At 43.0% G+C, this 22090-nt stretch overlaps 1 protein-coding gene, 1 long non-coding RNA gene and 1 other non-coding gene across 5 annotated transcripts in view; all 3 read right to left on the reverse strand.

Annotated features, from left to right (window-relative positions):
* Positions 1-3047: 3047 nt before the first annotated feature.
* LOC148665651 (uncharacterized) overlaps positions 3048-22090 on the reverse strand; it is a 183652-nt gene continuing 164609 nt past the window's right edge. The window contains exon 3 of the long non-coding RNA XR_015936906.1: positions 3048-3452. This is a non-coding gene — a long non-coding RNA (uncharacterized LOC148665651). The remainder of the gene's footprint in view (positions 3453-22090) is intronic.
* Positions 6485-6577, reverse strand: trnar-ucu (transfer RNA arginine (anticodon UCU)). The gene is made up of 2 exons: positions 6541-6577; positions 6485-6520 (listed from the first exon to the last, which is right to left on the reverse strand). It is a non-coding gene; the product is annotated as a tRNA-Arg (tRNA).
* The window catches only part of LOC148665653 (butyrophilin subfamily 1 member A1-like), a 33821-nt gene continuing 29526 nt past the window's right edge, over positions 17796-22090 (reverse strand). For all 3 annotated transcript variants that reach the window (XM_088632361.1, XM_088632362.1, XM_088632359.1), the window contains one exon: positions 17796-18598. In XM_088632361.1, coding sequence (XP_088488487.1) covers positions 18039-18598 — 560 coding nt within the window. In that variant the 3' untranslated portion in view covers positions 17796-18038. The remainder of the gene's footprint in view (positions 18599-22090) is intronic.

Here is a 22090-nt window from a genome sequence, read left to right on the forward strand (position 1 = left end):
CGGTCCTTCATCCTTCCCCAGGAAAGACAGGTGTGAAGATGACACCCCTAGGATTGCTCCCTGAGTGCAGGCTGGGCTGGAGTCTTGAATTAAAGAGATCCCCTTACTTTATTTAATTTATGTATTCTTTTGATGTTGTATCTCACTTCTGCTGGTCCTATAGGGGCTTATTTTAATGTTTATGTCACAGTAAGGTGAACCCTATGGGCGAGGAATGTTCCTGCCTCGTGTCCGACTACACCACCTAGCAATACAAACGGGGTGCTAGGGCCCCTCTACATGACCACAGGTTCTGTTTATCTCCCAGAATCACCAATGCTCACACAGACCAGCGACAAGTATTTGTATTGTATAAGTGCCCTTTTATTTTATAACAACATTCACATTCATTGTCACTTCATCGAAAAACAGCATTCGCAGCAGCAAAAGGTCCTTCCCAGGGTCATATTGAATACAGAGGGGCAGCAGTCTTCCCTGTAAAATACTGAAGAGGGCCACACAAATGTTTCTACTTAGTCCCTGTAGTCTCTGATGGCCCACTTGAAGGAGAGGAGTATCGCCCAGTCCTATTTCCCCAGTCTCTGTTCCGGTAGTGATAGAAATCCTCTGCAGGCTGTATTACATTCCCCTCAGTTTGAATCGGCTAGCTGTGCCAGTTTCCTTGTTCGTCACCTTCAGGTGTTAAAAGTCTCTGTACAGTACCTCTGTTCCAATGCCAATGTCTCCCGTGGTCGTCAGTTACTGAACCAGTAGTTCCTTGCCTCCAGGTATTAGAAGTCTCTGCACAGTTCCTCTGTGGTCTCGCACTCTGAAAAGCTACTCCCCATCGGGGAATCGAAGCCCGGTCTCCCGCGTGACAGGCGGGGATACTTGCCACTATATTAACGAGGAAGACATCGCTCTCTCCACCGGGGTAAAGTTAGCTTGAAGTTCGAAAACAATTTTGGCACACTTGCAGCGTTTACGCGAAACCTCTTAGAGTTGCGAGAATACTTCCTTTGTGTATAAAATACATTGTGAATGCTTTCTCAGCATTTACTTTTAGTTTTTATGACATTGTTTTGACCAAGCACAAATATTCTTTTGTCCATATCTTCACAATGGAAGCACAGAACGCCTTCAAACCAAATGCATTTTAAAGACCACGACTTGTGGATATTTCCACAGCCTTTACATCAAACTATCAGTGAGCTAATTATCTTTTTTAAAACCTCCAGTTTGTCATTGATGCTTAATTACGCACTAACTGGAACCCAGGGGACCGCTGTGTACAGACGTTCACAATGCGAGAAATACTGTTCAATACGGCTTTGTGCGAAAAACCTGTATATGACCATAGGAAGCAGAACAGCCCTGTCTCCAATTACCCAGACTGTAAGCACGGGAATAAAGCTGTTTGATTTCTGAAACCCTTCCTTTACGCCCTGTTTTCACCCAGGTAAGGGTCAACTATATTGACAATACTACTGACAGCAGGAAGATTAAAATATTCTTTACTCAGCAACTTATTAAAAACAGCTCCCATGATGTTCAAACCGATTTTTTACACAGAACACTGACACAGCTTTGCTTTCTGAATCTCTTTTTCTCGTGCTTTTATTTAATATGGCACAATGCACTGGGATAGGGGTATTCTGTTCACAAACCATTAGCATTTAAACCACAGCACCCACAATGCTGCAAGTAAGTGTTTTGCACACTAAGCAGGTCCTCTGACTTTTCCCAGCTTTGTTTTGGGTTGTGGAACCTTTCTTTATTTGTTTATGATTTTTTGAAGATACTACAGGTAATACACTGGGATAGGTGGGTCGTCTTCATGGCTCAATAGCATTTCAAATACAACAGCCACAGTCCTGCAACCAGGTGTTTTACACACCAGACAGTTCCCCTAACTTCATACAACCTTGTTTTGAGTTGTGGAACATTTCTTTATTTTTAATGATTTTTTTTTTACTGTAATCAAGTGTTGTGCTAACTAGGCAGGCCTCCTGACCTTTCACAGTCATGCTTTGTTGTGTGCAACTTTAATTATCTTTTTAGTATTTTTTGAACATGGCAACTTCCACCGAGATGGTTGGGGGGTGGGGGTGCTCTTCAATAGCTTTTTCATCTATACACACAAACGGATGTAACCAAGACACTAAGAACCTGTCACGCAGGGGCTGACTGCTGAGGATAGGGATCCAATGCGGTGCCCTTGGTAGGGTTGGCGCGAGACGCAGGCGTAGTCGGAGTAAACAGGCTGGGGTCCGAGTCCGGGAAGGCGTAGAATTTGCGTCGGTGTGGATTCAGAAGGCAGAGGCGTAAACGAAGAGACAGTCTGTGGTCAGGATCCGAGAAAGCGTAAAACAGGCGAAGGTACAAAATCAAGTGGCTAAAGCGGTAGTCAGAAAAGCAGGGTCGAGGTCCATTGGAGAAGTCGTAGTAAGGCAAAGGCGTAGTTAGTAGGTAAGCTCTGGGAGAGAATCTCAATCGTGAGCAATGACCGGGGGACAGATGAGGGTTTAAGTAGAGGACTGATTGACGCGTGCACGTTTGGTATGGGGAGAGCTCGTGGGAATGCGGGAGCGCTTGCCTGCGTGAGGGAGATTCGTGACAGAACCAACAGAATCAACCTGAACTCATAGAAAAACAAGAATGCCCCTGAGACACCTGCACCCCCCTCCTGGACCACTCTGGTATCAACACCCCCAAACCCATCCATTCCAGCTAACAAGACTCAGAATCGGTGCAACCCTGGACCAAGAACTTCCAATCTCTGATGTTACTGTCTCTAAAGTCGGACGTCATGTTCTGTGGATGTGCAGTGTGCCTTTTCTCTTGTCGTGTTCAAAATGACTCATTGCATACACTCCTCACTGTGTGTTCCATACTGCTCCATTATTTCATTCAGATGACCTATGTGGTGTCTGCAGACACATCAGCTGACCTCGACATGATTTGAACACACAACCTTCTGATCTGGAGTCAGAGGCACTACCGTTGCGCCACAAGGTCACTTATGACAAGTGCTTTTAATTCCCCCAAAGAGAAAAATCAGCGTCCCTGAAAAAGATTTTGTTTTCATTCTCTCCTGTGAGAAGCGCCGCTCTTCTGAAGAGGTTTTTATTTTCATAAAAGGAAGTGAATACTTGTATTAAGCTAAATCAAGACGATGGAGATGCACTGCCGTTGTTTTTCTGCACATTTCGTTAAAATGAGAAAAATTCACTGGCATTTTTTTGCAGTATTTCTTCTGTCCTGATAAGCAAGATTAGTATTTTATCTTTCAGAAGTTGTATGAATGTCTTGAAGTTCAGAAACAACTTGTTCCAGAAAGGAAATGAACACTTGCTTCAAAGTAAATCAAGACGTATGTCTCTCTCACTGCGTGTGCTCTTATCTGTCCATCTCTCTCTCTCCTCTTCTCTCTGGCAGTCTGTGTAGAGTATCTAAAGGGGATGTAACACCACCTGGCAAAGAAGAAAAATTCTCAGAGGCAGAATAAAAAATCAATATTCTCTTCTCATTCAGATTCACAGTGAAGACTAACACTCAGACTGAAGCTCAACTCCATACTGCTCGCTATCCTCACAATCCAGGACCAGAAAATATTCAGACAATCAGTGCTGCTTCATGAATAATATCAGAACAGCCTGGATTCAAGTCCCATCTCCCCCTTTTCTCCTTCCCCACAGCCTCTTAGAGACAGAGAAGAGCTCCTGGTTCTCCTCTCTGTGAACTGGGCTCAGGGGTCACTGATCTGGCAGCTGTGGGCTCTGTTCCAGGTCAGAAGCAAGAAGTTTCTATTAACCCTTTCCAGGACTTCCAGCCCTTCAGTATTACTTTCTTTACTGTATGTCAGCCTCCCAAAATGTTTATAAATGTTTTATAACACACATGAGTGTGGAATTATCTTATTATTTATATATAGTATTTATGTAATAAACACCAGTAGTGACACTATGATCAGTATATTGATTATTTGTAGCCGATGGTCAGATGGTCATGTCTACAATAGTGACCATTTGACCAGTCTGTAGCTCTGAGCAGTGGGACTCAGATCACACAGAAGACCCGTCTGTGTGTGATTCCATACCAGCCCTGAGATTCAGCTACTCTCACAAATGTCTCACAGACCGTCTTATAAATGTACAATTAGATGAAGTCATGTAACAGTTTTACAGATAATTTAAATAATCAGACAGCAGTATTGGCAGTGGATACATCTCCACATGGGGGAAGGGGACAGTAAAATAGTAAGGAAAATACAAGAGAAGAAACTGAAATATATGTGCTCACTGTAAGGTAGGAAGACGTGGTCAGACGAGCAAAACAACTTTGCAGATAATGTGAAGTGACATTGGTTTGTGTCAATCAGCTCACGGATTTTGCTTCATGTGCCTTAAGCTGTGCAATTTGTGTGGTTGTTGAATGAGATTGGTTTCTTCACAAGCCCGGTCAATTGACAGTGGAGAGCTTGCTGACGCACACCTTCATGAAGACTCTCTTTAAGATGATTACACCTTTCATTGTCAAACCGCATACAAAAGTTGCACCAATACTAAGAGAAAGGATGAGGAATGGCTTTTATCAAGCGATTGCAGTGTTTGTTTGACTGAGGATCCTTGTGTGCTGAACTGGCCTCTGGAGAAGTGCAGTGCAGTAAAACAGAAGGTTTGTGTCCTTCAAGATTGTAACAGAACAGAACAATACAATGACAATACTTTTATGAGAGTAAATATTACTGGTGCATCACAGTTCTTATAATGGTGAAAACAGGAGCACCTTCTCTACATTTTGGACTGAAGTATTTAAAAGGCAAGAAATACTATCATTATGCAATTAATTAATGCAGTTGAGCTCCTCTAAATGTTGCAGTGTGATGAAACAATGTATAGAATTAGGTGACAATATCGGAATTCATTCAAATGCACAAGATTAATTTTCAGCAAAAATGCACTCGAATATATTTTACAAGAAAGAAACCTTACATTTGCCTAAAACACTGCGACACAGAGGCCAATCTCTACTCCCTCATTATGCCGGCTTACCCGCTCATGATGAACTGTCCTCCAGCGATAGTCAGCTGCCATCACTGACTCAGACATGATGTTCATGTACATATTATACCTTAATATGACACTGCGTTACAATGATTTGATCAAAACAACTGGTGAATAAAAAATAATCAAATATTTCTTTCCTTTCTTTTAGTAGATAAAGACCAAAAAATAAGTATTTATTCTTTTCCTCTCCTACCAGCCCTTACAAGTCACCCAGTATTTAGTTTAGAGCTGGATTAAAGCTCCAGTCTCTTTGAGGGTTGAGTTGGAATCCCACAGCTGCCAAATATCTCCATCTCAGTGTTAAGAAGCAAAAAAACTCACATTTGCTGCAGAAGGAACAGGAGAATTCGTGCCATTCAGCCTTACAGCATGATGTCATTTTCTCATTCTCATTTTTAGATGCTTGTGATCGAATCTATGATCCTTATGAGTGTGGTCACCCTCCATAAAGGTAGCACAAATATAACGTGCCACGTTTTCAGAGAATCGCATTAATTACAGGTCAAAAGAAGGCGACAAAGTGTCCGCTAGGCAGTTCAGCGATTTCAATGGTGTTCTCTGTTGTTTAGGTCCAGAATGACATCCGTTACAACCAGGAAACACACAGTGTCAGGCATCAAAAAGACCTCCCAAAACCCTGATCCTCTCCTTGATCTGGTGATGGCATCCAGACATTTCCTGCAACACAGCCAGGATACGGTCTTCAACAACACGAGTGAAAAGCTAATTCCCAACCTTTGCAATCCTTTGCAAAGAAGGACTGCATGTGCTCAGTGTTAAATGCACTGTTCATTATTAATAATAATAATAATAATCTTTACATTATATAGCGCCTTTAAAGGTGGCTTTTCAAAGCACTTTACAGAATGACAACAATAAAGTTAAAAAAATACACAAGATAAGCAGGATGAGAATACACAGTTAGAGAAGACAATAGATGGTGGTATTAAATACAGTAGGAACAGAGGGGTAAAGAATGGTTCATTAAAGGCTCTTCTAAAGAGAGGGTTTTGAGTCTGGATTTGAAGGAGTTTAGAGAAGGTTACTCTCTGATATCCTTGGGGATAAAGATCCAGAGCTTTGGGGCAAAACAGGAGAAGGCCCTGTCACCCATAGAGTGTAGATGGACTGGGGGACAGATAGGAAAACACAATTAAAAGAGCGAAGGTTGTGAGGTGGGGGGTAGGGCGATAACCCAGACAGGTACTGAGGTGCCAAGCCATGGAGAGCCTTATAGGTGAGCTTGAGGATTTTGAAGTTGACAGGAAGTCAGTGCAAGGACTCCAGGACAGGAGTGATGTGATCACAGTCCAGTGCTAATTTCTTTCTTGTGGCTGCTGGTTCATTTTCAACTGTGGACTCTTAAGAAGTCCTGTATTTGACTTGATCAACACCAAACCCTAGAGGATTTCGAAAGGTTGAATCAAAATGATACATGGCTCTGGTGGGACTCAAACCCACAACCTTTGAATGACTTTATTCTATCAAGGCCTAGAAGTCCAACGCGCTCTCCATTGCGCCACAGAGCCAGCTGGCTGAAAAAGTGTTTGCCCCCATCCAGATTTCTTATTTTTTTGCATGTTTGTCACTGGAAGTTTCAGATCATCAAACAAATTGAAATATTAGACAAAGATAACACAAGTAAACACAAAATGCAGTTTTTAAATGAAGGTTTTTGTTATTAAGGGAAAAAAGTCCAAACCTACATGGCCCTGTGTGAAAAAGTGATTGAGATTTATCAGTCTGGAAAAGTTTATAAAGCCATTTCCAAAGACCAAAATTACCCCAAGAGCACAGCAACGACTCATCCAAGAAGTCACAAAAAACCCCACAACAACATCCAAAGAACTGCAGGCTTCACTTGCCTTAAGTTAAGGTCAGTGTTCATGACTCCACCATAAGAAAGAGACTGGGCAAAAATGGCGAAGACGGAAACCACCGATGAGCCAGAAAACATCTTGATGATCCCCAAGACTTTTGGGAAAATTCTCTGTGGACTGACGAGACAAAACTTGAACTTTTTGGAAGGTGTGTGTCCCATTACATCTGGCGTAAAAGTAACACAGCATTTCAGAAAAGGAACATCATACCAACGGTAAAATATGGTGGTGGTAGTGTGATGGTCTGGGGCTGTTTTGCTGCTTCAGTACCTGGAAGACTTACTGTGGTAAATGGAACCATGAATTCTGCTGTCTACCAAAAAATCCTGAAGGAGAATGTCTGGCCATCTGTTCGTGACCTCAAGCTGAAGCGCACTTGGGTTCTGTAGCAGGACAATGATCCAAAGTGGGCAAACTTCTATGCCCGCTTTGATGCTCTGAACACGGGCAATGCTGAGAAGACCCCAAGTGTGCAGGGCGAGTTTGTTCTGAAACTCTCAGAGCAGGACGTGCAGAAGACTCTGAGCAGGGTGAAAATCCGTAAGGCTGCAGGGCCTGATGGGATACCACCTCACGTCCTGAGGACATGTGCAGCCCAGCTGACCACAGTGTTTACGGACATCTTTAACTCCTCCCTGTCACAGTCCATGGTCCCCACCTGCTTTAAAAAAAACACTATTGTTCCAACCCCCAAAAAGACAAAAGTGACATGCCTGAATGATTACTGCCCAGTAGCATTAACATCTGTGGTGATGAAATGCCTGGAGAAGCTGGTGTTGTCACACATCAACTCCTCCATCACAGAGTCCCTGGACCCCCTGCAGTTCGCCTACCAGAACAACAGATCAGTGGATGATGCTGTCTCCCTGGCTCTGCATACAGTCTTGGAACACCTGGACACTAAGAACTCGTATGTGAGAATGCTGTTTGTGGACTACAGTTCAGCATTCAATTCCATCACACCCAGTCAACTGGTGACAAAGCTCAGGGGATTAGGTCTGTGCAACTCTGTCTGCAACTGGCTGCTGGACTTTCTTATCGAGAGACCACAGGTGGTGCGGATAGGCAATAAAACATCAACACCACTCACCCTGAGCACTGGAACCCCACAAGGCTGCTGTCTGAGTCCAAGGTTGTACTCCCTATTTACTCACGACTGCACAGCAAGACACAGCAACAACCGCATCATTAAGTTTGCCGATGACACCACTATAATAGGACTGATCAGTGATGATGACGAGTCCACTTACAGGGATGAAGTTGTACAGCTGCTTAGGTGGTGTCATAGCAATAACCTGGACTTGAACATAAAGAAAACGAAAGAGCTAATAGTGGACTTTCGGAGACACAGGCCACACACTCACAGCCCACTCAGTATTGATGGAACGGAAGTGGAAACAGTCACCAGCTTAAGGTTTTTGGGAATTCACATCTCTAAAGATCTAACCTGGACTGTGAACACTGACTCTATCATGAAGAAGGCTCAGCAGCGCCTTTATTTCTTGAGGTGCCTCAAGCGATGGGGGATGCCAATACATGTGTTGGTGAACTTCTACCGCTGTACTATCGAGAGCGTCCTCACCAACAGGATCACCGTGTGGTATGGCAACACCTCTTCGCGAGAAAGAAAGGCACTGCAGAGAATGGTCAATATGGCCCAGAAGATCATCGGCTGCGGTCTCACCGAGATTAAACAGCTCTATGAGGACTGCTGCCGTGGTAGAATTCTGGCCATCACAGAGGACAGTCACCACCCCGGGCATGAGCTCTTCACCCCACTGCCCTCAGGCAAGAGATACAGATGCAGCCATTCAAAACGAGCGGGCGATACCGCATTATTTTGCGGTGCGCTTTAAGCAGTCTACCGCGAGTTACCTTAAATTCTCCTATAATACCGCAAGTAAAATAATAGTATCCGGAATTTCCGCAAGGTGGAGCTAATAAAGCTCAACCTCTCATGTTTGTGCTGTCGCCATCAAAGTCTTTAACGAAGATATTACAAATAGGATTAATAATGAATGACCTTGGACAAGCTGTAAACTCAAAGTCTGGTCCACTGGTCCACATTCTTTTTTTCATTGACCGTCTTTGTAAAAGTAACACCACAGCATTTCGCAATCACGCATTTGTTTCCAATCATGCAAAGTACAGTAATTTTTGAGAATCGATTCACCATGCCTTTCACATGCTCATAAAATAGATTGATTTAGGAACATAAACATATTACCGTATGCAAACTGTACTGTATACAGTATGTATATGTATATTTAATGTCTTAACTGTGCCCGTTTAAGTATTGAATATTTATATGGAATTTTACCACTGAAGGGAAATCTTAGTACCTGAGCATAAAATGAACAGGAACATACTGTAACACGTGTGAAGGCCATAAACGATATTAATTTTGGAACTTAAACATACAGTATATGGCTGGTCTCAGTACTTTAAAGAAAACATACACACCAGTATCCCATTTCTCCCTAAACATTTTAAGCATCGAAGTCTTTAACTAACGTGATACCGGAGTCAACAAGCATACTTTTAGAATTTGATTAAACGGGAATATAATATGGAATCGCGTATCTAAAGAAATTAATAACGATATAATTATATTCATGTACCGCAACACAAGAATAGTACACGCTGTACATTGTCTGTTGATAATGTTTCTGTAGTGTTTTTTCAGCACTCTCCATGTGACCTTGCTGGTGGCACTGTGAGTTAGGTTCCTGACTCCCATGTCACATGGTCTATGATCGACTCATGCTAGAGCCGTGACCTTTTTTTTAACAAACATTTCTTTGAAAAAATGAAACGTTTCCCTGAGTCAGAGATTAAATAAAACCTCACTCGCACCAAACAAATTTATATTTCTAAATATCACAACATGATCGAATTTAAGTCATTTTAATAACAATGAATAGTCACCTAGGCGTTACAATATAAATATTTATATTGATTTAAATAACGTTTTGATTTAAATCGCAAATACGGGTTTAAATATATGTGTTTTTTGATTCACAATCAGACAAATGCAACATAAATTGATATCTTTGTCTTCTAAGTATCTTAATAAACTTTCAGCATAGCTTTCTCCCCGTTTAGATTTATTTTGGGATCAAACGTGGAAAGATTAGATTGTAATCGTTTTTATTTTGTAAATACATTTTAGAAAATTGTAATCTATACTAAAAAGCTGTACACCACCTGCTATAAAGATACATATTGTAATACTTTCGGGTTCGGATAGGACAGACACAAGAACTCAGACTTGCGGAGTTAAAGCAAGTTAAAGCCTTGATTTTATATATCACCTTTAAAAGTGGCATCTCAAAGCAAAGTAAATACCCAACACTGATTGTACCCATCTGTCATGCTAATAAAGCAGCTTGAATTGAATTGAGAGAGGGGGGGGGGGTATATTTGCTTTGTGTATAAAGTACATTGTGAATGTTTTCACAGCCTTCACTTTGTCGTTTTTATGCCATTTTTTGACCACGCACGAATATTCCTATGTCCGTATCTTCGCAAGGGAATCAGTGCGAATTTTAATACTAATTAAATGACCGCAGGCACTTTCCACCCCCTATACATTCTCAGAGTAGAACAGACTAACCTTCTAATGAAAGACGGTCCACCCCCCACGGACAGGAAAAGTGCCCACAGGCACTTAAACTTAATATGGTCAGTAACAGTAAACAGTAACATGGTCAGAAGGAGCACGTACAAACGTTTCCGAAATAACCACATGTAAGACTCTGATGCTTAAAATGTTTAGGGAGAAAGTGGAATACTGGTGTGTATTTTTTCTTTAAACTACCAATACCAGCCATATAGAGTCTGTAACGTAGGGATTTCTATATGTCTTTATTTAGTGGTTACATTAGTGACAAAGGCTAAACTTTTAGCTTCAGTAACGTGTACATATCTCCCCTTTTTATAAAACGACATGGTTGAAAACTGTTCCAGAGCCACTGTTGTTTCATCAGTGAAAAGTACATCATGAAATGCCTCTCCCTGTTCAATCCACTGGAAAAAAGAAAAGGAGCATAAAGCTTCTGATGGTCATAAATGATATTCATTTAGGAGCAGCATCAGAGGTATGTTTTTAACTGCACTGCATTGGAGAGAATACCATAGTGTGTTTTTTTTTTTACTCCCTGGCGGAAACTGGCTTCCAGAAGAATCAGTATGGCTCAGAGATTAAATAAAACTTCACTCGCACCAAACAAATGTATATTTCTAAATATCACAACATGATCGAATTTAAGTCATTTTAATAACAATGAATAGTCACCTATGCGTTACAATATAAACATTTATATTGATTTAAATCGTGTTTAAATCACCTTTATTTAAAACCCATAGATAAAGCTGATACTGTTTAGACTTTTAATTATTTAAAACTGTATTAAAGCAGCACAATACACAATGCAAGGTAAATCGCTATCTTTGTCTTCTGTGTAATAATGTTCACCTCTCTGTCCAGCAAATTTACAATAGTAATAATAATGAACTTTATTGTATATGGCGCCTTTAAAGGTGGCTCCTCAAAGCGCTTTACAGGTTAAAAACAATACTGTTAGGCTGGGAAAACGATTTTTTTTTTAAGAAATACAAAATGAGATATAATGATATGTTCCGGCTTAGACATTAACGAAGAGCATAACGCGTGTACTGTATACACTGCAAGTACAACCCAACTCTCTGCAGGAGTGCTGGCTGTGACGAATTGAACCGGTTTCACGGGTATTTTCAAAGTAGGAGGCGGGATTTCCAGCGAAAGACACCCCCCCCCTCAAAAACCCAGTAAGTACAGTACTTACTAGTTAAAGGCTAGGCTCCTCAATGAAATCGCTTTAACATGCTAATGCATTGGTGTAACAGTCCGGGCGTGGCAAGCTTCTAATTTCAACCCGACTACGGCGAAAGGAACCCTTCTTTCATTAGAAGACAATGAACATATTTTAGCCCTGAATGAATTAATAGCAAACATGGTTTACATAAAAGACATTTTTCCAAGAAAGTTTAGCCTTTGTCACTAATGAAACCACTAAATAAAGACATAAATATAAAAATCTTAAGATTTTTAAAATACATGACTTTGCTAAAATTTATTTGAAAATAAAAACAATTACAGCCACCAGGGGAGAGAGAGAACAGGGGAGGGATGTTGGTTTTGCATAAGGGGCGGGGCTATGGTATGTTCTGGCTGTTTGTGAATTATCGTTGTTGAGTATGGAGTGTTGAGGTATTGATTTTGTGTAATGCTTTATGTTGAAAATTGAGGTGGATTTTGTTTATGATAAAGAGGATAAACTGGGATGGGAGGAAGGTTTGGTTTTGCAAAAGGGGCAGGATTATGATAATTGGAGGAATTTGCGAGAGTAAAATGGTTTGATATATTTGATTTTGTATTGTGGTTGTTATCTATGTTTTTGGTTGGTATTATGTTTATATGGTTGTTTGTGTTGGTTGGTTGTTATTTTGGTTATTAATAATACGATCTATAGTTGAAATCTGAGCCTAAATAAAAAGAAAAAGCAAGTGATTAGGTTTATGAGCAATCTAATTACTTATTCGTTTAAAACGCTATATAAAATAAAGTTTATTATTAATTTGCTGGACAGAGCGGTGAACATTATTATGCATAAGACAAAGATAACGATCCTGATCAGTTTAGAAATCTGTGTACGCTGTAAGGTTTTTACTTCTTAAACTTTTAAAATACACGTTTTGAATAGAAAGAAATCCTCTTCCTGGTACAGTATGTATAGCAAACCAGCACGTCTTTTTTCTCCAATCAGAGGGGTGTCAGATGGTGTCAGCCAATCACCATTCTGAAGCCCTACCATAATCTCTGGTATGGGGAGACCCCAGAATTCTGTCCCATAGTTTAGACAGATGATAGATACTTTTATTGATCCCGTGAGGGAAATAAAGTAAATCATTTTCATTTTAGGAAATTACTAAACGCTCGGTTAAAAGCAAAGGAGATTGTCTGTTATAGTGGACATAAAAACAAGAGTTCGCTGGCATTATATCCTGGAAGACACAGACCGGCGCCAGACCGGTAAAATGCCTGATGAACTAGGGATTGGACAGTTTCCAAGTGCTTGTATAATCGATGGAAATGTTCAAATAAATGTGCAAAAGAAATAAACAAAATAATCATTTATTTCTTTATCATATTAGGTAGCTAATGTCTTCTCTTTGCTAGTTAGTGGCTGTGTTTCTGTGTTGGGTAGCAACGGGTGACTGTTCTCAGGCGGAAGATGTAAACAGCTTAATGTTCGTGTTCAATAATTTTTTTAAATTAAAATTCATTCTATACAGCAATCGCATATTTGGGTACCGTTTCATAAAACTTTCATGCTTAAGTTTCTCTGGAAACCCTCTCGTATTTTTTTTTCAAATTTTGAAAACTGAAATGAATTAAAAATGAAATCCCGTGCGAGTCTCTCCTGCACGTGCCGGTGCCTGTAAAGCTGCCTGAACTGGGAGGGACCTGCTGACGTCATCAGCCAGGCGGAATAGGCACTGTGATGCCATCAGAAAGTGCCTCAGGGTGTATATGGGAGTTGTAGTTTGTAAGATGTTTAGTTCCTAATAAATTGATATAATCGCCCAGTGAAAGCTCTGTTTACCTTCATATGAAAGCCCAAAACACTAAACTGAACCCAAGATTTTACATCTGTTTGGTGGCAGCGGCAAGTTTTTTTCTTCACGGACAGAAACTTGGGCTACTTGTCAGTCTTGTCTTCTGTCTTGGGCTATGGGCTATTTAATTATTTACTTTTTTCGATAGCCTGAAATTTCATTCAGATCTGTCCATGTAATGTCATACATTTTACTGCCCTTGTGTGTGTTTAACCCTTGTCGAATGGGTTGTAAATGTCTCTTCCCTGAGTACTGGCTGACACTGAAAAAAGGCTACAGGAGCTCTGTAAATGAAGATTTGTGTGTGGGCTACCCAACACACTTAGTTGCAGCAGTGTGGGTGTTTAAATGCTATTGGCTCATGAACAGCATCCCCCTATCCCAGTGCACTGTCTGTCTAATAGTGCCACATTCAATAAAACCAATAGAGAAAGAGATTCACAACGCAAAGCTGTGTCAATCTTCTGTGTAAAATATCGGTTTGTAAAAATTCGCTCTGAATCTGGACTGTAATTAACACATACCGTTTGTATAAAAACAGGTGAGTGTAAATCTGCTTTGTTATTGTCGAGCTGTGTAAGAAGACAAGAAACATATATTTCCGAACCTTTAATTCAGTATGATGTGTTTAGTACTGCAGAGATCAATGACAATGTATGTATAGAAAAAAGGTGAGTGTGAATCTGGTATGTTATCGTCCAACTGTAAAAGGAGACAGGAAACCCTGCTATACTGTAGTTCAGAGTCATTTGTTTTCTCCGGTTTTCATAACCTTCGCTTATTAAAATGACTGTTTTTGAGACCACGATTTTTCAGATGTCAATAACTTTGCGAAAATTACTAAGAGCCTTCAAATCACACGCGTTTAAGAGATCGCGATTTGTGAAAAGTGTCGCAGCTTTTATTTAAACAATACCCAGTACCCATATTTAGAAACCTTAGTTTGAATAAAGCAGATCCCAGGTGTAAGTGAGTTCATAACGTGAGAACACATGATGCTACATTTTTATGCATCAGTTGAAGCCTTCTGAAGTCTCTCAAAAAACATAAAAATATAGTGCGAAGAGGAATGGCTGTAAAAAGACAGGGTTTGGGCACAGCGACACCTAGTGGTCCAGGGCTGCAGCACCACAAGAGCCCAGTCTCACGTTCCATGTGATGCTTTTACTGCAATAAAAACTATGAATCACAATTTAAAAATATACAAGTGTAGTAGGCTCTCACGAGCCACCAGTTCTGTAGAGTTTGGACATTTACTGGGACAATTATTATTTGCAGCAGTAAATCACAAAATTGATTCTTTTGATGGCTTTAGAATCCAACCATGCGATATAACTCAAACAACTCACACACACAGGTACTAATACACGAGGATACATTTATTAATACATAGAATATGCATGTAAATCTAACAGATCTTATTGAGAGGGTTATCAGAATACAAAAGATATATATTCAATCAGTTACAAAGAGTTACATATATCAAGAGGACATACGTTCGGTATATCATTCATTTAGACCGTTTCGTAAGTGAACTTGGTTACAACTTCTACACTAGATACTCAAAACAAGTACATAACTCTTAGGAATTAAATTGATATCAACTGGTTGGGATAACAATTGAATTCTCGAGCTGTAATGCAGTGAAGTTGAATACCAATCTCTGGGGATTCAGATCTCCTGCGGACTCAAAGAAACAGTTGCAGGCTGTTGCTGTCCAATCCGTGCTTTCTGGCTAGGTGGCAGGCTGTGCTGTTCAGCTTGCGACGGTGCGCTGCTGATGCTCACTGGCCGGCTAGTTAGTGTTGGATTTAACTAGCACAGTTTGTGCACAGGAGAAAAGATAACTGTGGGTCCCAGCAGGTCAGGAAGAGGACCGGTTCGTTCCTGATGAAGCGCTAGTTCTGAATAGTGATTCAGTTGTCCACAGTTCCGACCTGTTCACGAGGCTTGCTGCTGATGCTAACCTCGGGTGGATCCTTTGGTTACTCGTGGCAACCTCCACTCTCGACTTTCAGAACAAAGCAAAGTTCTGGCACTCGGATACACTGGCCGTTACGTGGTTGTCCGGGTTGAGTCTCAGGATGGTAAGGAGGTGCGCTGCGAGAATGTCCTGCCCTTGGGATCCTTTCTGCTCTTGGGCCGTCCTGCCCTGGAATTGTCTCGCACCCCTGGAGTTTTCCTTTGAATTTCCTTTAGAATAGTCTCTCCAATAGTCTTTCTCCAGGCTCTCTGTGTTGCCTGTTTTTACCTGGAGGAACTTCAGCTCGTTCATTGTCTGAAAGTTTCATGGGCATCAGAATCCCATGTGGGTTACTCAGCCCTACCAGTTCCTGATTGGTCGATCAAGGTGAGATATGAGTCACTTACTCCTGACACCTAGGAATGCAGTCCAGATGTCCATCTGGCACTCCCTAGACAGATAGGCGCCAATGGATGACCATTGATCATGATAGCCAGGCTTAGCTAAGTGCATCCCCACTTGGGAGCTGTCCCTTATCAAAAGAAAACATCTTAAATCAGCCTGCATGAATAGCTTCTCTGTGGCTGCACCACAGAGATGAAGAGAGAGACGGGGCCTCATTTAGGAAAGCACGGCAACACTTAATTCTGTCTTATTAACAAGCATTGCCGCTACACCGTATAGAAACCTATGCCCTCAGGTAGAGGACTTGGGGCGACCTGGTGCTAGGCGGGTTTCAGGATATCCGAACGTCAATGCTGAGCAAAGGCAAAATGAAAGACCCAGAAATATATAGCCCCAGAGAGAGAGAAACACCAGAAGGACAGCAAAGAACAAGAAATGAGGGACAGGACAGAGAAGGAGCGCCCTCTGGCTGCAGAAGGCGTGACAGTACCGCCTCCCCCCCTTCATGGGCGGGTCCTGACGCCAAAACAAATAAATGAGCTGCACAGCACTGGGGGGAGGAAAAACCTAATTTAACTGAAAGGAAACCTCCGGGAGTCCACTGCTGAAAGCTGCCCCCTCCTCCAGGGTATAAACCTTTATTGGGTAGAGGAAGGGGGGGTCGAGTAGAGCTCCGGAGACTAAAAACAAAAAAAGACAAGAACACAAGCACAAACCACAACAAACATCCAGCCAGATATCCAGCGAAAAGAATGGAGGAACTGCAAAAACTCACCAAACTAACGCTGATCTCGGAGTGGACAACCCGAGGAAAGCCAGGCACAGGATCCGCTCACAGACACGGATGACCAGAGTGATATCCAGCAATTAGAAAGGGAGAGGAAAAAAGCTCAGCATCCTATCACTGATATCGGAGTGATCTACCTGTGGAAAGCCAGGTACAGGACCTGCTCACAGACACGGAAGACCGGAGTGATATCCAGCAATAAGGACGGGAGAGCCAGCTCAACATTCAATCAGGGGAGACAACCCGAGGAAAGCCAGGTAATCAAGAGTGTATGTCAGGAAGTCATAACACAGAATGACCAGCTCACAGGCACGGAAGTCAGGAGTAGCATCCCGCGATTAGAATAGAAGAACTGAAAAAAAAGCCTAGAGAAAAGAAAAAAGCTGCGGAAAAAACAAAAGACGGCGCTCGCGGGGTCGAAAATGGCTCAACATTCTGTCACGGATGTCGGAAAGGACGAACTGTGGAATGACAGGAGAGTGAAAAGACCCTGTGCGTAGCGGCAAGACGGGTTAGCCTGGACTCGGCTGTTCAGGAAATTCTGTATAGAAACCTATGCCCTCAGGTAGCGGACGTGGGGCGACCTGGTGCTAGGCAGGTTTCAGGCAAAATGAAAGACCCAGAAATATATAGCCTCAGAGAGAGAGAAACACCAGAAGGACAGCAAAGAACCGGAAATGAGAGACAGGACAGAGAAGGAGTGCCCTCTGGCTGCAGAGGGCGAGACAAACACAACACCAGGAATGCATTTACCTTTACTTTTTACTTGAGCAGCTCAGCCATCTTCTAGCCCGCTTGCTCTAGGGAGTGTCTCACAATTACCACACTAACCAGCGCACAGGGGAGTGTGTTAAAACTACCTCTCATGACACAGTCCCTCTGTGGACAGAGAATCGTCCACATGAAATGTCCAAATGGTAGGATGGAAGACAAGACTGACGTGGAGCCCAGGTTTCTGTCTGTGAAGAAAAAATCCCACTCTGCCACCAAACAGAAGTAAAATTCTGGGTTCGGTTTAGGGTTTTGGGCTTTCATATGAAGGAAAACAAAGCTTTCACTGGCTGATTATCACACTTTATTGGGAACTAAAATGAAGAAAAGAGTAGAAAAAAAAATAACCACACCACACTTCCCCCTGGGTCAGAGATCAAATACAATTGCTCTCACACTAAACAAACCACCACAGGAAAAATAAACCCAATAAGAGCATAAAATACAAAATACATAATATGCTAACACCAATTAAACACAGTATTACCAGTGGAACAGATAGCTGGGAGAGAGTCAGCCTGTGTTCATGAGTCAGTGATGGGTTTAATCTCCACACTAACAGCAGGCAGCAACACAAGGTCTTTATTACGATCCCCAGTACAGAAGACAGGATAGATCTTCTCCCCTTGAGTGAAGACCATGTCAGTGAAAGTGTAGATATGAGCTCTGGACTCCACTATGTAAAAGGAGACCTTCTTCTCCTCAATATCCACACACACCCCCAGCTTTCTGGGCCGTAGACTAAGGGGTAGATGAGTCACTGGGTCAGTGACAGCGGAGAATTCATCAAAGAAGCCAGAGAGGTAAGAGTTCAGCCACCAGTAACCGTCCTGTGGAGACAATCTGAACTCTCCATTCCTCTCTGCAGACTCTCTGGTCACTCCTATTCTCCACCAGTCATTCACCTCCACCTCCCAGTAGTGTTTCCCTGAGGTGAAGGCCTCCTTGCTCACGACACAACGCCTGGCATCAAATCTGTGAGGATTGTCAGAGAGACTCTTCCTCTCTCCCCATCTCACTCTCTTCCTATCCTCAGACAGGATGAGCTCACAGTGAGCTGTATCAGGGTCCAGAGTCACAGCAGCTGGGGAATAAAACAGCAAACATTATGTAATGTTCTATTGTGTACTGTTCTTGTACTTTTATAGTTCAATAAAGAGACCTGGAGAATGGATATGCTTTTACTTAACCGCCATCTTAGCTCAACTGACGTCACACACTTCAGGGTCTTATGGGTAATGTAGCTACACATGTAGATTGGCATTCATGGCAAGTATTACATTCTCCCTTTTTTTGTAAATAAGAAAATGCAAACAATATTACTAAATCAACATTAACTGGAATGTGAGCATCTTGTAATGTACTCTTTCAACATATGAACAATGTTATCTATTAAGAACATACAAGATTTCAAATGCTTCATATTTCAAAAGCTTTATTTTGTATTTTAAATATTTCTATAAGTATTTCAAATTGTTCCACATATTTACATTCTCATGTTACAGTCAACACATTTTGTACATTATGATTATCGTACATCATGGCAAGAACAATGTTCTGGCATATTTGTCTCACTATTTACATTCAGCACAACAATTTTAATGAATGCATGTACATTTCTGTTAACATTGAGCACTATATTTTTAAAGAAAACGCGTATGTTTGTGGCTAGCTCTGCTGGTAGAACATGAGGCTCATCATCTCGGGGCAGCGGGGTTATGTCTCATGTCGGGTGCCAGACCCTCCATCCCATGCCTTGCACCCATTGCATACCTAGAGAGGCTCCAGCTTCCCCTGTGACCCTGGGTGCGGTTTGGAAAATGGATGAATGTGTACTGTACACGTGTTCATTGAGGGCAGCAATCCACCTCCACCTGTTACATTTCATACAGTAGGTCAGGAATGACGTTCAGGTTGACTCTGTGACCAGACCTGGTAGGGAGGTAAGTAAGTGTTTGGGTGTCTGCTTTGGCAGGGTTCTTTTCCGGCTCGTCTCTGCTCCGATGTGGTTCCTGATCAGTGGTGGGCTCATCGTCTGGCTGGTGCTGTTGCTCAGATGTAGATTGATCCTCTTTTGCTCTCAGGAGGTGACGGCGGTTGCGGTGATAGCTTTGTCCTTCACTGGTGTGTATGAGGTAAGACAGTTCATCTCCCATAGGCTGGATGACTGTGGCAGGGTTCCACTGTCCGGTTTCCTGTTGGAAACGAATGGTAGCGCCTTGTTCCAGTGCAGGTAGGGGTCTTGCATTCCGCTTGCAGTAAAGCCTTTGCTTCACTTGGCTTCGTTCTCTCTTGGTGCGTACTCATTCAGGATGGACAAGTTGTGTCTGTAGGTGCTTACCTGTGGTAGGAAGGATTGAGCGCAGTCTTCGGCTCATGAGGAGTTGTGTAGGTGACTTGAAGCCATCAAGTGGTTCATTCCTGTGCTTCAGTAGACTCAGATATGGTCCTTCCTCTCAGCTTCTTCCTCAAGTATTGACCTTGCTGTCTGTACTGTTTTTTTCAGAAAATACATTGCTTTGAGCGTAGTGGGAGCTTGTTGTAGTGTGCACAAAATCCCATGCTGTCATAAAACTCTTGTGAGCTGTTCTTTGGTCTGTTGTCTGATATTACTTTCTCAGATACTCCATGTCTTGTAAACATTGCTTTGAGTTTACAGCTCATGGCTGCTGCAGTGGTGGAGTGGAGTCTTTCCAGCTCAGAAAATCTGCTGTAGTAATCGACAGCTCCTATATTGTCTTCTCTGTTCCACGTAAACAGATCTGTAGCGATGACTTGCCATGGCCTTTCAGGAATCTGATGTGAAATCATTGGCTATTTTGGGTTGGACTTGCAGTGCTGTAGGCAGGTGGGGCATTCATCCATAATGGCCTCTATCTGTTTCCCCGTTCCAAGCCAAAAAAGGAGGTCTCTGGCTCGTTGTTTTCTCTTTTCCATGTCCATATGACCGATGTGTATGTGCTGAAGCATTTCGGGGTCTCAGAGTGTGTGGCACGATTATTGTTTTCCCTTTGAATAGGATCCCATTGATCAGTGAGATCTCCTCTCTCTGTGGTTCCAGTATTCAGTGATGAGCACCGGGCATTTTCTTGTCACCTCTGGTCAACCTGTTTGGACTAGCTGTTTGAGCATGATGGACTTTCTGGATAGTGTGACAGCTACTGGAATGTCTTTATCTGGGCAGTGCAGAATCACAAAGTCGTATCTTTGTAGCTGTAAGATCATTCTTTGGAGGCACGGTGGGACTGCTGTGAGGGGATTTTTGAGTATGGACTCTTAGGGTTTGTGGTCTGACTCTACGATGACCCTTCTACTGTACACATATTGATGGAGGCATTTGCTTCCAAAGAGAACAGCAAACAGCTCCGTCTCAATTTGAGCATAGTTTTGCTCAGTGGCTGTCAGTGATTTGATTCACAGGCAATTGACTTACTCTGTTGCAGGAGTACTGCATCCAGGAAGCTCTTTGACATGTAGCAGCTCTTTGTCTGGGTTGTAGTAAGTAAGAATGGGTCCTGGCTCCCTTGTGATCAGTTCCTTCATCTGCTGGAATACAGTGTTGTGTGTGACGGCATCAAACCGGACCCAGTAAAGGTGAAAGAAATGGAGCCACCTAGAAACTGAACTTGAAACCATCCTGGGGATGAACAATAACCTGTCCAGAACTCCTTCTATAAGTACCTTTGCATTTGTCAGAGTTATTATATTCTACACATCTCTCTCCTTTTCTCCTATACCTACAGAGAAAGATAGCTGCATTGCTGGAAGCCACATCGGAGGAATCGAGGAGGAGACACCAGCGGAACAGTGACAGCGGGCCACCTGTCACTGCTGCGGAGAGAAGGAGTGCAGAGCCCCGGAGCCCCAGGGCCATTGGAAGCCGTCGAGAAACAGGAGCAGGGCAGCCTAAAGGGGGGCAGGCCGCCTTGAACGACACTAACCCCGCTCTGCCTGCTACCGTGGCCACAGCCAGAGTGTGTTTCTCCTGACCCTGCTAGTCCCTGGTCAACACCAGCTTGAACATCACCCTGACCCGGCCCGCTGTCCTGCTAGGCTGGATGGGCAGCCACCAACCTGCGTCTCAGAACAGTGGCAGGACAGTGTGCAGAGGTCCTCGGCAAGTGGCTGCTCACCGTGCAGTTTGGAGCTGCAAGGGTGAAACACCCCTTCTTCCATGAGGACTGTATGCTGGGGTTGGACTGGTTACAGCAGGTGGGTGGTGGCATTGACGTGGGCCAGCAAGTTGGTGGGGAAGGGGGACCTAATCCGTCTCGCGGGGGCAGGGCGGGGGGTGTCCAGGGGTCGTGGGCTGCCCGGAGCGGGAAGCGGGGGCCAGGGTCAGCAAGAGCTGTGAGTCCTGGGGTGAGCATGCTGGGGCTGGCTTCCGAGCTGCCTGCCTGGGCATCTGATAGGGCAGCAACTGGGGGCAATGCAGGGAGGAGACAAGGTGTGCTGTAGGGCAGCTGTTGAGGAATAGCAGCGAGGGCCTCATGCAAGACCAGCAGCGGCGGGTCTCTGTCTCTTGGTCTCACGGCAAGGGAGGAGGACTGGACCCGCACAGTTCTCATGCAGTATG

Source organism: Lepisosteus platostomus, chromosome 5 (assembly GCF_059453375.1).
Source record: "Lepisosteus platostomus isolate fLepPlt1 chromosome 5, fLepPlt1.hap1, whole genome shotgun sequence".
Lineage (NCBI taxonomy): Eukaryota > Metazoa > Chordata > Actinopteri > Semionotiformes > Lepisosteidae > Lepisosteus > Lepisosteus platostomus.